Source organism: Eublepharis macularius, chromosome 3 (genome assembly GCF_028583425.1).
Source record: "Eublepharis macularius isolate TG4126 chromosome 3, MPM_Emac_v1.0, whole genome shotgun sequence".
Taxonomy (NCBI): Eukaryota; Metazoa; Chordata; class Lepidosauria; order Squamata; family Eublepharidae; genus Eublepharis; species Eublepharis macularius.
In genome coordinates this window covers 111,657,655-111,673,530 of record NC_072792.1, presented here as the reverse complement: position 1 = coordinate 111,673,530, position 15,876 = coordinate 111,657,655, and the positions used below count along the sequence as shown (strand labels likewise).

Below are 15,876 nucleotides of genomic sequence, written 5' to 3'. Positions count from 1 at the left end.
TTTTTAATAAAGGGTATTACTTGGATTTTGCTTTGAGATGTTTCTTGGGACTAATGTGGCTACTTGGAACTTTTAATAAAATAAAAACAATCCATGTGAAGACCCAGGACAAAAGCTACAGTGCACACAGATCATGACCAAAGTGGAAGGCATTCGCAACTACACCAGCTGTGACATTTGTGCAGAATGACTCATTCTACTGTTTGTGCTTAACTGCTGCACAGTTCACATGTTCAGATTCAAACAAATATATATAAATAATGTACCTTATTTATATTTTAAACGCTTTGGGAAATTATGGCAAAACATTCATGTGTTGTTTTTTAAAAATAACAATGTGCTGTCCTATTTTGGGAATGGGTAGGGGGGGTAGCCTGTAATTTTCCTTTATTCTAAAAAAAAAGCAGAACAGAAAATGTTTGCTTTTCTTCACAAAAATGCAGTAAATTAAGTTATATGAGGAGCTATATTTTGCCTCTGAAGATATATACTGCTAATCATGAAGTCCAAGACACCCACCAACAGATGTCTAAGAGTTTCAGCAGTAACAGTTTTGATTTATCTAGCATAAACTAAGAAAATATGTCTCAAAATCTAAATATCCACCCACAGAAATAATCATGTCAGACAGCTCTTGGTCTGTAATAGTAATTTCATTTTTTACCAGTCCTCAACATCACTTTAACATCAGTTCTGCCTATAAATAATTGTACAGAGACCATTATATTTGTTTTATGTGAAACAAAGTTATGTATGGAACATTTAATTTTGGAAGTAACTATCTCCACAGATGGTATTATGACAACAGCTGTCACTGTTGTCAAAGTAATCCACGTATGTGCTGTGAAACAGTTGAAATGCTGCTCCCCATAACTGTTTTATGCTCTGTCAAACACTTTTATCAATCTTATGTTTGATCCTAAACTTATTTCCTGGAAAATACATACAAAGAAGATAGTTCTAAGCATGATTCACAAACATTCTAAAGAAAACCAGATCTATTTTTCCACTGCAACGAATAAAAGAAAGCTTGGTTCTTCATATTACATATTTAGTCTGTTTTAAGTATTGTTATTTATATATTGATACTTTGGTCTAGATTAGGGATAGGCATGAACCAAAATATGAACAAAAGTTTGTCACGAACAAGGCCAGTCTGTGGTTCGTGAACCAGCAGTTCATCAAAGCCCATTTCTGACGAACCGCCATGAACTTTAGGGTGATTCGTTTGGTTCAGTTTTTGGTTCGTCACTGCCAACAGCCTGGTGCCAATCAATCAGTTTCCTAGTCAACGGAGGTTGGGCTTTCTGCAGACCTTCTGCTGACCCAGGAGTGACCTTCTACTGAACCGGAAGTGACCTTCTGCTGAACCAGAAGTGGTGATTTGCTGGCCTGGAAATGACGTTTTCAAGAACCGAATGAACCAGTTTGCAAACCAGGGCAAGTATGTGAAAGTTCATGGTTCATGGTTCATGAAACATGACGAACCACAAACTGCATGGTTCATTTTTTTCTGGTTCATGCCCATCTCTAGTCTAGACGCTTCATTTACCTAATTGTTTCACTGTTATCAGCCAGGTCTATCAACATTAATTTAGGGCCCTAGTCTAAGAGGCCAGGATAACTACCATAATAACTTACAGAAGTGGACAAACAAAGCCATTGTGAGACAAAGTAACCTTGCAAAGGATTTTGCCATTGTGTTGTTCCATGTTTGGCTGCTAGATCCTTTGTACTGCTTTGTGGTAAGTGGCCTATTAGATTTTAAACTTGTATAATGTAATAAAATGGATACTGGCCAACAAATGATCTGTGTATACAGGAATAAGGTAGAGAAAAGATTGCTCAATTAATTTTGTATTTCCTTTCTATTTTGTGGGATGCAGATGTTCAGTTACACTCCCAGGAAAAAGAGGGATATATTTTAAATATAGGTCAGGATCTTGATACCATAATCAAGTAGGCTGAAAAAAATATTGGCCCATGGTTAACTTTTTTTCATCTTCTCACAATTAGGTGAAAGAAATCCATAAGCATGGTCTTCAGCTGAGAAAGGAAGGCAGAACTATTATCCTCTTTGATGATGTGTTATATAGAAGAAATGGATATCTTGTTCCCGATTTAAGATGAAAGTATTTACCACAGTCTGTTTCATCAGAATTATCTTTACAGTGCTGGGATTGGTCACAAAGATAGATCAATGGTATGCATTCCCCACTTCCACACTGATAATATTTGGGTGAACAGGGATCTGTAAAATAAAAATGATGGTTCATAAGGACTAACAAGGATGAGTTATTCTCAATGAATGTTTTTTTTAAAGCATGTTGAACTCACTTGCCACACCTAGATGGTAGCCAGTTGTGAAATTGGCTACAAATCCATTCTTACTTCCAGCCTTGTCAGTAATAAAGAGCACAGTCATCTGGTGAGTTGTCGAGAATATATCTGGCACTGGAGATTTTCCTGTATATACAGCTGCTCATATGTGGAAAGGAATATATTCCAGACATAGGTCATTTTTGTTGTTTTGAAAGTTGATGATGCATTTTTTTTGCAATTGCAAAAAGCTTTTGATAGAATACAACCCATCCCCCGCCTCCCAATCCTAATCTACTGGTATTCCAAGATCAGTCTACAAAAAAATTCCTCCCCATTTAGACATTTATGTATGAGAAATAACCCTATTTTCATTTAATAAAAATATTTATTATATCCCCTATTTCCATCAATGGTCTCCAGAGCTATGTGTGTTTAATCTGCACATTTTTTATTTATTCATTTATTTAGATTATTTATAGTCCACTTTTCTCAGAGACTCAAGGTGGATTACATAGTGTGAGACAGTATCCTCAATTTCAAAGACATTTCAATAAATGAGAGCCAGTTTGGTGTAGTGGTTAAGAGCACAGGACTCTAATCTGGAGAGCTGGGTTTGATTCCCCACTCCTCCACAAAACCAGCTGGGTGACCTTGGGCAAGTCACAGTTCTCTGGAGCTCTCTCAGCCCCACCCACCTCACAGGGTGATTGTTGTGGGGTAATAATAACACTTTGTAAACCGCTCTGAGTGGGCATTAAGTTGTCCTGAAGGGCGGTATATAAATCGAATGCTATTATTATTATTGTTGTTGTTGTTATTATATAATATGGTATATAAATGGTACTATGGTATATAAATAAAAATTTGCAAAAATTTTAAAAACAGCAGAATTGTTGGATTCTTACACTGCTGAAATCTGAATATATTTTATGGATTCTTCCTGGCTACAATTCCCCTGGATTTATGTTCCATAAATTGATCTAGCAGGTTCCAAAAAGGTGTGGCCTTACTTCTAGGATTTACCACATGTGTATGAAGGTCTATGTGACATCACATAGCAATGTTGTGCTGTGATATTATTACACACATTAAATATCAAAAGCTTCACAGTTGCTGGAATATCATGGGGGTTCAAATCATTTTGGAATCCAGAAGGACCACTCAGAAATCCATATAAATCAACCAGGAACTTTCAGTTATACCTGTAGGAGTTCAGTTCCGCTGAACAATTTCTAGAGTGATATCTAGAAATTCTTCTGCCCTGTTCGATTTTCACTTATGTAGTCAATGCTATTGTTGTTGAAAATGCTTGTTGTATGTGAAGTTTATTGTAAAATCTAAGAAGAATACAGTAACAATACTATGTCCTGATTCTCAGCCAACGGAGATTATTACTGTGGAGCATATTAAAGGCTTTTGTATTTCAGCGTCTGTTTTCTTTTTCAGTGAAAAAGAACTATTGCACAATGGTGCCCATTTTATATTTTATATGATTTAGCAAAAGAACTGGTAAGTCATACTTGCCCAAAAATAAAGAATCCGCTCCTCCACTATCTCTGATTTCTACAACATCATCAATATTCTCCAGATCAAAATACTGGAAATGAAGTTGTATATTTCTCTCCCTTTCAGCATTTAAATACCACACACCTAGAAAATAACGTTCAAGAATGAAAGAAAACACTCCCTTTGCTTTATAGGTACATCCAGATTGCTTATTTGTCAGCATCTGCACATAATGAAATGGGAGCAGCTGTTTATTCAAAGTGGCAGCCACATGCAACAGTATTCTTTTCCAATCTGTGAATGGATAAACAAAATCAGTGCTCTCTTTCTTGCCTTTTGGATTCCCCTGCAGAATGTCCACCTTAATTGCCAGCTCAGATGATGGAAGAAGGGACAAAATTATCTGCCCTCCTGCCAGAACATTAACAGCTGCGCCTCCTGCAGCCAGTAGACCACCCATTCTACCCAATAGATGCCACATGCACACACGAAGTTGTCTTATTCTGAATCAAACCATTGGTCTGTCAAAGTCTGTATTGTCTGTATTGGCAGAGAGAGAGAGAGAGAGAGAGAGAGAGAGAGAGAGAGAGAGAGACTGATGGGATGAGGGATGGGGAAACAAAGAGAAAAAGTAAGAGAATGTATATATGGCAAGAGGCTTCTGGTGAGGGGGAAAGAGACATTAACAGAAGGGGCTGGGGGACAGACAATGAGAGAATTTGGCACACCCAGCAGCAGCAATGCTGCATAAGTCGGGGGGCATTCTTTGCTAACTTGCCTGGGAGAGAGACAGACTCCCTTCCCGGGCATACAGGTAGTTGGCCAGGGGCGGAGCCAATGCCTTAGTAGGCTGCTCCGCTTTTCCGGCCACCCGTCGCTGTGTTTGCTCGGCCCACCCACCTCACCCTGTCATAGTGCAGGATTAGCCGGCTGCTGTTCCCAGAACCAGGTAGGAATTTTTTGCCCTTGTTACCATATTGGCTGTTGGTATGGGGTTTTTTTTTGCCTACCTTGCACTGCTATTAAACAAAAATGGCTGTTCCTGTACCAAATAGACAAAATCCAAAAGAGAATACACTCACAGGAGCATACAAATTATAAATTTATAAGTCAATTAATCAAGTGCAATTGCTACATATTACTCATAAAGAGTGACCTTATTCATTTTAGTCCATTAGAATCAGGATGAAAAAGTTCAAAAAGTTCATTAAGTGTTGTTCCCTTGTAGTTTCTTCTGTTTCCCTTGTAGTTTCTTCTGTTGTTCCCTTGTAGTTTCTTTCCACAAAATGCTGAACTAGAGGAAGCACCTCTAGTTCAGCATTTTGTGGAAAGAACTCACGATGAGAGATGTTTTAAAGTTGCGGTCCTTGAGGTAACAGATCAAACTGTTCTTTTACGGAGGGAGGCTTTTTGGATTCATGAATTACAAACAGTTAAACCTTCAGGCTTGAATAATGAACTTTCTTTAAATTGTTTTTTGTAAAGGGTTTTCTGATAAATGAATCCACAATTGTTGTAACAAGGGTTTTACTTGAGAATTAGAAACGGTCCCTTTAAATGAAATGGTTGATTCTAAAGGATTCTAAAGAATTTGCATAAGAGATACCGATGGACAATAGGGAGGCTGCGCGAATCCACATGCAGCCACCGGTGTCCTCCCTCTCCAAGGGAAATTCAGAAAATACAAGAAAGCAACAGGTCTGTATGGGTAAAATGATGAGGAGTTTATTTTTTAATTTGCTGTATTGATAATACAATGGTTATGTATGAATATATGTATGTATTACAGCGGTATATAATGCCCCTGAGGAAGCAAATGAACGAAATCTGAGCTTATACAGCCGGCAGTCAGATTGGGCATTAACCATCATTTGGAATACTACCGCGGCGTAATATACTGGGAACCTTTCCGGAGAAGAGGAAAAGGAAAAATTTCGTTTGGGACACTGTTGCTTTAATTTGATACAGAAGAAACTACAAGGGAACAACACTTAATGAACTTTTTGAACTTTTTCATCCTGATTCTAATGGACTAAAATGAATAAGGTCACTCTTTATGAGTAATATGTAGCAATTGCACTTGATTAATTGACATAAATTTATAATTTGTATGCTCCTGTGAGTGTATTCTCTTTTGGATTTTGTCTACCTTGCACTGCTGGCAGAGGTTGAAGGTTTTGGCCTGGGTGGTGCCGTTTAGGTTCCCCGGGCAGGAGATTCTCGGGGAAAAGGGAGCGGGCCGGTGAGCACCCAGTGGCATTTCCCCCATACGTGGGGGAACAGTGTCTGCCATCAGTGCGGTATGCTTGTGACGGCTACCACAGCACAGGCAGACACCTGCGGGGATCCCCAGGAACAAGTTCTTCCCTCATGCTGCATGGCTGGGGCATTAGGAGCTTGATGGGGGGATCCATTAGCCTGGCTGGCCAGGTTGCAGCCATTCTAGGGATGGCCTACACCTGGGGCTTTGGGGCTCACCTAGACAGGTCAAGGCAGAGGTCAGGGGCTGACACCGTGACTTGACCTGTACCGCATAGTTGGCCCTTGTCATAGTTATAGTACAGTTATGTTATTGTTATATTAATAAACGGCCATTTTTCTCCAAGCTTGTGTCTGTCTCTTATTCTGGCTAAGTTAGCAAAGACTGACAGGCATTGCGGGACAAAAAAGGAGAGAGGGAGAGTGATAATAGATGTTGGGGATTGGAGAAAGAGTGGGTGACAGAGTGTGTATGACAGTAGGCATTGGGGGAGGGAGAATGAGAGAGAGAAAGACGAGAAGTGATAGAAGAGGTAAGGGGAGAAGGGAGGAAGCAAAGGTGGAGGAAATGGGATAGCCATTCCCACAATTTTCTTGTGGGTTCTTCCTTGTTAATACTATTTGTTTTGATTATTTAGTTAATTTTTATTCCCTTTCTGGCTGTACCACTTCTCCCAATCTAATTAGAATGCTAGTTTCACATATTACTCCGATCGGCCTGCCCCATTTCAACAGATGGGAGAAAATGTTGTTTTCAGGCAATTAAATTAATGTTTACAGGGCAAATCCACAGAGAGGTATTTGACAGCCCAAAAAAGCAAGTGCTGTACTCAAATAATATATGATAGCATTATATTTTATTATAATAAATAGGAAATTATAATAGATTTGCAAAACTCTCCCAAGTCATATTTAAAGGAAGGCAATGGATATGGTAGGATCTAATTTAAAACCACAATGAAGTGCATCAACAAATAATGCTAAGCTAATAATGCCAAATGGACTGATTCCAGGCTGTAACTACAAGGCTCTCCCATTCATGTCTAGTATGATTGTTAATTTAGATAATTAACAGTGCAATGCTAAGTAGAGTTACACTTTTCTAAATCCATCAAAACTATGACCTGAAACCACTGAAGGGGTTAACTTTGTTTAGGATTGCAGTATATAAAGTTGCCTGTCCTTTTTCTCTACAGATATGAACTGCAAGTTGAAAGAATATCTGTATGACAAAAAAAATGAGGATGGCTGACTGAACTGTTATCCCCCAGTGTATCACCTAAGCATCTCAAGTAAAGATTTTTTTCTCTGTGCATGCACAAAGCATAAAAGAGTGATGGTTGCCAGTCTCCAGGTGGGGCCTGGATATCTCCTGGAATTACAACTGACCTTCAGATGAGGGGTGCCCCCCAATTAATATTATTTGAATTTGGTTATTCAGAATATCATACATATTTGGTATTCCTGATATTTAGGCCCAAAACACTGGTATGGTATTTAGAACTTGGATTTAGTTGGGAATCAAATATATTTGGCTCCATTATTCCATATGGGGGAACCTTTCTGGGGGGCTGGAGGTTTTTTTTTTTTTTTTGCAAACTCTCAATCACAGGGAAACTTCCTGTTCATTATAGAACTCCCAAGTTTCAAGAAGATTGGACCACGGGGTCCAATTATATGGGCCCTTGAACAAGGTGCCCTAATCTTCTCTCTGTTATTTCCTTTGGGCAAGGGGAATTCCCTCCCTCTTGGATATGCACCATAACACATTGAGTGGGTTTGAGTGTGTCAGCGAAGCTGAGAACAACACTGTCAGGAGCACAGGCTTGGTTAAGGCTAGGCCAATGTGGTAACACAAGAAAACAGTGGGTCTCGCCCCGACAGGTACAAGGAGGAAGTCCCATGGCGACCACTGGCTTGACCTCTACCACTAGTTAGCCCCTTGTTGCTGCTGTTGAATGTTATGTTGTTGCTTTAATAAAGTAGCCCTTAGTACCCAAGCCTGTGTCTGCCTCTTACTTCCGACTAGGGTAGCAAACAAGCACCAACACATCAACCACACAGCAGTAGAACATCAACCTGGCAGAAGCACTGCCAGTTTCCTGACAATGGCAAGCAGGAACACATACAGTAAGTTGTTATAAGAGCCCTCTCCCAAGGAAGTCCACTAGACTCAATAACAGTAGAATAACAGCAGAATAACAATAGTAACTCTTAAAATATATAACAACTTTTAAAATATTAAACCACACCAACAAGAAAAAAACAATCTGCCCCCCCACCCTCAACAGCAACTCTTAAAATAAATAACAACATAACTCTTTAAATATGATTTAATTACGCCAAACACCAACAAGCAAAAAACAGTCTGCCCCCCAGATAGGGATCCCAGATCCCCGGTGTGGGTGGGGGATCTCCCATCCCCGCTCCCCACATCCCGCCCCCACTTAACTGAGCTGCGGGGGGGCACACACCTTCCTTGCGCGCTCCCCCACCACGCAGCGTGCTCCCGTGCACCACAGCCGCTGGCATGGGGCCCGTTTTGGCCTGGATCGGGGCCGCTGAGGAGCACAGGAGCACTCCTGCACTCCGCAGCACTTCTGCGCTCCGCAGCGCTCAAAATGGGTCCAATCCACGGCAAATTGGGCCCATTTTCAGCATCTGCATCCTGCACTCCACAGCACCCAAAACGTGCCTGTTCTGCCATGGATCGGGCTCATTTTTGAGGTGCTGTGGAGTTCAAGAACGCTCCTGCGCTCCGCAGCACCCAAAACAGGCTAGTTCTGCCATGGATCAGGCCCGTTTTGAGGTGCTGTGGAGCGCAGGAGGATTCCTGAACTCCACAGCGCCTCAAAACCGGGCCAAATCTGTGGCAGAACAGCTTGTTTCAGGCACATTCTGCAGTGCCCGGCTGCGCAATAATGTCACCCCGAAGTGATGTCATCACACCTGTGGGGGCGCGCACACTCTGAGTGCACGCACCCCCCTCTCCCAAAAGGTAAGTGCCAGGTCCCTGTCCCCCATCCGGGAGATTGAGGGGGCCTGGCAGCCCTACCCCCAGAACAGGAGCAACAAATATTACGAAACAAGCAAAATCACCCCACTACAACAGCAAAACAATTAAATAAAGTTTTTAAAGGAAGTTTAAACTGGAAGAAAAAGCTTGCCCCTTTCCCTAACTCTGTCTAACCCAACCCCTGGCCAGCAGCCCTTCCCCTCAAAGCAAGAAAAGATGACTTCTCAAACCAGGCGGCAGTTCCTCAGGAGGTCCTCCAGGCAAGCAGAACAGTCCAAAAGACACAGAAAAGACAGCAATCCAAAAGGCCAACTCCCAGGGCAGCTAGAAACTAAGAGCACTCAACAGCACACTCTCCAGAAATCTCACTCTAAAATGAAGTCTGCTCTGAGCCAGGACTGCTTTTAAATCCTTGGCAGGAAGTTGAAAAAGGCTCGTCTATCAAAGGATTCCTATCATTGGCCATACAACTAGAGCCCTTCCAATGCCACATCTCATTGGTTACTCACTACTTCTCAGTCTCCCCTCCCCTCTGCTTTCTGGGGGGAAAAGCCCCATAAAAACCAAGAAGCCAGACAATTTTAAAATGGCTGGTGCTGTCATTCCTGGTTAGACCTGCCAGTGGGATACTCACATAGGATCCCACTGGCTGTCATCCCATGGTTCCCCCCCTCAGCAGGGGTCTGAGGGGGTTTGTGGGTCATCGGCTTGGCAGGCGGGTCAGCTGATGCTCGGATCTGTGCCCTGCATGCACCTTCACTCCCTGAGCTGTAATCTCAATAAAGTCGTGGCCTTCTTTACCTCCAGCGCTGTGTCCATGTGTTTTTGTCACCATGCTCCCTCCCCACTCTCCTCTCCCACTTAGCACTTGCCTGCAAAGGCCTTCTCTAGGATCAGTGCTATGATAGTCATTGGCAGGAAACAGTGCACACAGAAACACTTATGGGGATGTTTTAGAGGGATCATCAAATAATTCTTCTGGTTAAAATTGCCAATCTCTGCTGAGATATAGCCGCTCCTTGCAGCCTCACACACACATATTACATACCTCACATTGTGCAACTGTGGAAAGTAGAATAGCAAGCATTCTGAAGATATTCAGCAACTACTAAATGTTATTATTTGATAATCAGGTTAATTATACTAATGCTCTTAAAGAATAGAGTATTTTATTCAGATTTCTATCAGCTAATTTCCAAATGCACATTCCTGTTTTCTTGTAGCTTATATAGGTACATTACAATCTTAAATTCCTGTTACTCTCACAACATAGATACAAATGCTATAGTGTTCCATAGGCTTGTACAGTTTTCTTTTAAATAAATGAAATGTATGTTACATGCTTTCATTCCAATAAATTCTGTTTAAGTTTTGAAGATGTAATACTTACAAGTGGCTAGGTTGGGGTATTTGTTGGGGTAGTTCATTGAAGCAAATGTAGTGTTTGGCTCCCACAAATCAAAAGGCCCTCCACAGTCAGCTAAAAAGGGGAGCAGGGAAAGATTCAGAAATGAGAATGCGCTTAGTTTGGACTATTGTATTGTAGATCAGAATACTAAATTGTTGTAGAAATTTGGAAATATGAAACTATTGCTAAAACTGTAATGGTCCAGTTACTTACTCTTTGTCTCTTTGTCTAAACAGAGCTGGCTCTGCCCTTATATCTACCCAGGGAATACAATTACAGGACCCAATGGCATCAACTACACTGGCTCTTACAGCTGCTCATCCTCCAATGTGATATATGCCCTCATGTGCCAACAATGTCCATCTGCTCTGTACATTGGACAAACCAGCCAACCTCTACGCAAAAGAATAAATGGACACAAATCTGACATTAAAAATGGCAACGTCCAGAAACCAGTGGGAGAACACTTCAATCTAGGGGTGTGCAAAAGTACCCTGGTTCGTGTTTCCCGAATCTGGCAAACCCGAATCGAGAAGCCAATTTGGGTATAGCAGAAACCCAAATCGCCCAGCCGATTCAGGTATGCCAATTCGGGTTGATTCGGGTTGATTTGGGTTGATTCGGGTTGATTCGGGTTAGCTTTTTCAATGGGAAAAAGCCTCCCCCAGGCTTCTCTGAAGCCTGGGGGAGGCATTTTCCCACCGAATCAACCCAAAATTGGTGGGTTCCTTCCTCTAAATCCCCTCTAACAACCCCCCAAGTTTCAGACCGATTGGACTTTGTTATGGCCCCCCAAACCAGGTCCCCCTATCCTCTCCTAAAAAAAGGGCATAGCTTTAGGTTGCTGCTGCTGATCTTCATTCATTTTTTCCTATGGGGAAAAAATGAAGAGGCAGACTTCCTTTGCCAGGGGTGGCATTTTGCATGCAAAATGCCCCCCAACCCTCAGGGGCCCTTCTCCCACCTTTCCTCCCACCCCCCACCAAGGCTCAGCCTGCTCCCACTTCGGGGGGGGGCATTTCATGGCCTGCCCAAGTAGGTGCTCTTTTCTCTACTACTTACAGCTGGGGGAGGCTTGTCTTGCCAGGGGTGGCATTTTACATGCAAAATGCCCCCCAACCCTCAGGGGCCCTTCTCCCACCTTTCCTCCCCCCCACCAATGCTCAGCCTGATCCCACTTGGGGGGCATTTCAAGGCCTCCCCAAGTAGGTGCTCTCAGTCCCCAAAGTCCACCCCCTACAGCCGCACACAAACCCAATTCCCCCCAGCTGCCACACACAGACCCAAATCCCCACATTAGCCCCTCACAGACCCAAATCCACCCCCAGGGCATGAAAGCAGTGTACTACACAAAATAATACAACCCAGTTCACCGTTTTTGACAGCAATTGTGTTTGGGTGATTCTCTGATGTGAAGTGAGTTGTGTTATTTTTGTGTAGTACACTGCTTTCATGCCCTGTTGTGCCTTCCTACTGTGTAACCTAAAGCAGTTAAAGAAATAAAGTGATTTTGACAGCAATTTTTGGGGGGTGATTCTTTAATGTGAAGTGAGTTGCGTTATTTTTGTGTAAGATACTGCTGCCATGCCCTTTGGTGTGCCCCCCTGCTGTGTAACCTAAAGCTGTTCAAGAAATAAAGTGTTTTTGACAGGAATTGTGTTTTTGTGATTCTCTGATGTTAAGTGAGTTGTGTTATTTTTGTGTAAGATACTGCTGCCATGCCCTTTGGTGTGCCCTCCTGCTGTGTAACCTAAAGCTGTTCAAGAAATAAAGTATTTTTGACAGGAATTGTGTTTTTGTGATTCTCTGATGTTAAGTGAGTTGTGTTATTTTTGTGAGGTGGGATGCTGGAATGCCCTTTGGTGTGCCCCCCCTGCTGTGTATCCTAAAGCTGTTCAAGAAATAAAGTGTTTTTGAGAGGAATTGTGTTTTTGTGATTCTCTGATGTTAAGTGAGTTGTGTTATTTTTGTGAGGTGGAATGCTGGAATGCCCTTTGGTGTGCCCCCCTGCTGTGTAACCTAAAGCTGTTCAAGAAATAAAGTGTTTTTGACAGGAATTGTGCTTTTGTGATTCTCTGATGTTAAGTGAGAGTTGTGTTATTTTTCTGTGTGGGGGACTGCTGGTGTAATGTGTCATAATGCTTTGCCTACTTGTACTTTGAAAGGGAGAAAATAATTTTTTAAAAACTTTATTTTGTGTTGTTCGTGTTTTATTCTTTGTTGTGCAGTTGGTTCCCATCATAGGGAACAATGGGGCTGGCTGGCCAGCCATCTCTGTAGGTGGGGGGGGGGAATTTGAGGGAGGGTGTCTGTGGTTCAGGTGCTCTTTCACAGGGATCAGCTGGCACTCAGACGTTTGCCCACCATTGTGGCACCCCTGGGCTGTGCAGAATTGCCCAGGGAAAGAGAGTTTAGAAGTTCCCAGCATAGGGAACAAAGGGAGAGGGCTGGCCTTTGCCAGCCTGTTCCTGGGGTTATGGGTGTGGGGCTGCTGGGGATGGATTTGGGTCTGTGAGGGGCTAATGTGGGGATTTGGGTCTGTGTGTGGCAGCTGGGGGGAATTGGGTTTGTGTGCGGCTGTAGGGGGTGGACTTTGGGGGCTGAGAGCACCTACTTGGGGAGGCCATGAAATGCCCCCCCAAATGGGAGCTGGCTAAGCCTTGGTGGGGGGTGGGAGTAGAGGTGGGAGAAGGGCCCCTGAGGGTTGGGGGGCATTTTGCAGGCAAAATGCCACCCCTGGCAAGACAACCCTCCCCCAGCTGTAAGTAGTAGAGAAAAGAGCACCTACTTGGGGAGGCCATGAAATGCCCCCCCCCGAAGTGGGAGCAGGCTGAGCCTTGGTGGGGGGTGGAAGTAGAGGTGGGAGAAGGGCCCCTGAGGGTTGGGGGGCATTTTGCATGCAAAATGCCACCCCTGGCAAAGGAAGCCTGTCTCTTCATTTTTTCCCCATAGGAAATAATGAAGAAGATTAGCAGCAGCAAGCTAAAAAGACGCTCACTTTTCCCTTTCTTAGGCGAGGATGGGGGACCTGGTTTGGGGGGCCATAATATGGCCCCTCAAAGTCCAATCGGTCTGAAACTTGGGAGGTTGTTAGCGAGGAGTTAGAGGAAGGTCCCCACCAATTTTGGCTTGATTCGGTGGGAAAATGCCTGCCCCAGGCGTCCGGGAAGACGGAGGCATTTTCTCATTGAGAAACCCGAATCAACCCGAATCAACCCGAATCGATTCGGGTTATGGCGATTCGGAAAACCTGAATCGATTCGGGTTTCCCCGAATCAACCTGAATCGGGGTGATTCGGGTTTTTTTCGGGTTTCCAAAACCCGAACTGCACACCCCTACTTCAATCTACCAGGACATTCCATCCAAGACTTAAAGGTCACTGTAGTTCAACAGAAACCTTTCAAAAACAAAATCCAATGGGAAGCTGCTGAATTGGAATTCATATGTAAATTTGACTGTCAAGCTGGGACTGAATAGGGACTATGAATGGTTATCTCATTATCAAAAGTAACTGATTTCCTTTACAGAAGCAAACTGATCTCCATATCAGAAGGAGCTGTTTGCATCTACTCCGCCCTCCCCTCTCCTCCTCTATATCTGACCAGTTTCTTCTTGCCCTCCATGCACCTGATGAAGAGAACTGTGATTCTCGAAAGCTTATGCTACAATAAAGTTGGTTAGTCTTAAAGGTGCTACTGGACTCTTTTTGATTTTGCTACTACAGACTAACACGGCTAACTCCTCTGGATCTATAGCCATCTAATAGGAGCCCTTTAGCTTTGGATTTCCTACATTGAGCATTGGGTTGGGCTGGATTGCCAATAAGGCCATACTAAGACTACAGTACATGTTTTAACAAACCTGCTAAAATTACAAGCCTCCTATATGCCAAGTGTAAGAAATACCAAAGAGCTAATTTTTAGAACAATTTCAGGTAAAATTGTACCCCTCACTAGATGTATTAAGAGCTTGGTAGGTACAAATGGCTTGACAGAAGCACTTACAGGATGTGCCATTACAATAATGACACCATTAAGTCTAATGATAATTTGACTACTTTTCTCTCATAATATGGCTTCATACATCTCTATTATGCTCTGTTATTAGACATCCTAGTCACAGCTTCAGAACAAGCATATAATGACAAAGGTCAATAGCTGCTTATGTTATTTAGGAGTAAATGCAGTGAAATTTGCCTACGTCAGAAAGTGTATCAAGGGTAAAGCCATATGAGACTTTTGACACATTCATATCTGTAGAAATGAACCCATATGCACAGGTGATAGAAATCATGCATATTGGCCTTTCAGGCCTCTATGAATTCAAGGGCCCATTTCAAACATACACGTGGGCACATGAACATATGGTGATCCACATGTCCCTGTCTCACCCTGCCCAGGCATTCATTACTACCTCAATGGTCATGCAGACTATGGACATGAAGGAACTCTGTCATTTCAGTGCTTCAGGGTGGATGTTGAAGAGCCATGTCTTAAACAGGTTGTCTACATACATCTCAGTGTTTAATATGCTCTTGTTTACAATAGCAGAGAGTGTGAGAGAAACTGTTCTAGTTAATTTATGTACCTGCATTCATACATCATGATAAATCACAGCGAGTTTCTAACCAAGAAGGGGGAGGACTGAGATGTATATTCAAGCATAGTTACAAGCCAGGATTGTACACATGTTGGTTCAATACTGGCCTAGTAACATCTGAATATAGCCTATGTGAAAACAGCAGGCCAAAGCGTACTTTTTGCTAGCTCTTCTCCTCTAGATTACTTGACAGGGATTTCATATCTATTTACAATAGTGATAGTTTTACCAATTACAACATGCACTTCACACCCCAATTTCAACTTTCATTTTTGTAATAGATGTTTTGATTACTAAAGAGCCAACAAGGTCTGAAGGTTGCCACTTACTGTTGTCATGCGGTTGTTAGAATTAATAAGATGAAATAGTACCATCTGCTGTGCGTGGTTATAGAATATAAACATAAAATACAAGAAATTATGTGCAGTTGCTATAATGTTCATGCAGATAGCTTTAGCTAATTCCACTTGCCTCTTGTGGGTAATTTTCACAATACTTTATATCCAGATAAGTGTCAAACTATTTTTAGAAATGATTCTGTTATAATTGTTGTTGCTGTTATTCCAATTGGCTTATCCTAAGAACTGTGAGCGAGAGACTGAGTTAATGGAAGCCTTAAGCCAGTTTCCACTAGAACTATTTCAGCAACCTCTCAAACCAAACTTGAAAAGGAAGGGGACTTTGGAGTGATATGTAAGTGCTTACTTCATTTGCAGAAGAGCTTGGTAAAAGTGGGATGTGATTTTGATCATTCCCTTCCTGCAG

The 15,876-nt window shown here is 42.4% G+C and overlaps 1 protein-coding gene across 1 annotated transcript in view; it reads right to left on the bottom strand.

Moving 5' to 3' along the window:
* TMPRSS15 (transmembrane serine protease 15) overlaps positions 1–15,876 on the bottom strand; it is a 114,730-nt gene that overhangs the window by 27,844 nt on the left and 71,010 nt on the right. The window contains exons 14-17 of the mRNA XM_054974419.1: positions 10,494–10,583; positions 3,847–3,972; positions 2,338–2,478; positions 2,141–2,251 (exon numbers count right to left, since the gene is read on the bottom strand). Of these exons, the coding sequence (XP_054830394.1) occupies positions 2,141–2,251; positions 2,338–2,478; positions 3,847–3,972; positions 10,494–10,583 (468 nt within the window). The remainder of the gene's footprint in view (positions 1–2,140; positions 2,252–2,337; positions 2,479–3,846; positions 3,973–10,493; positions 10,584–15,876) is intronic.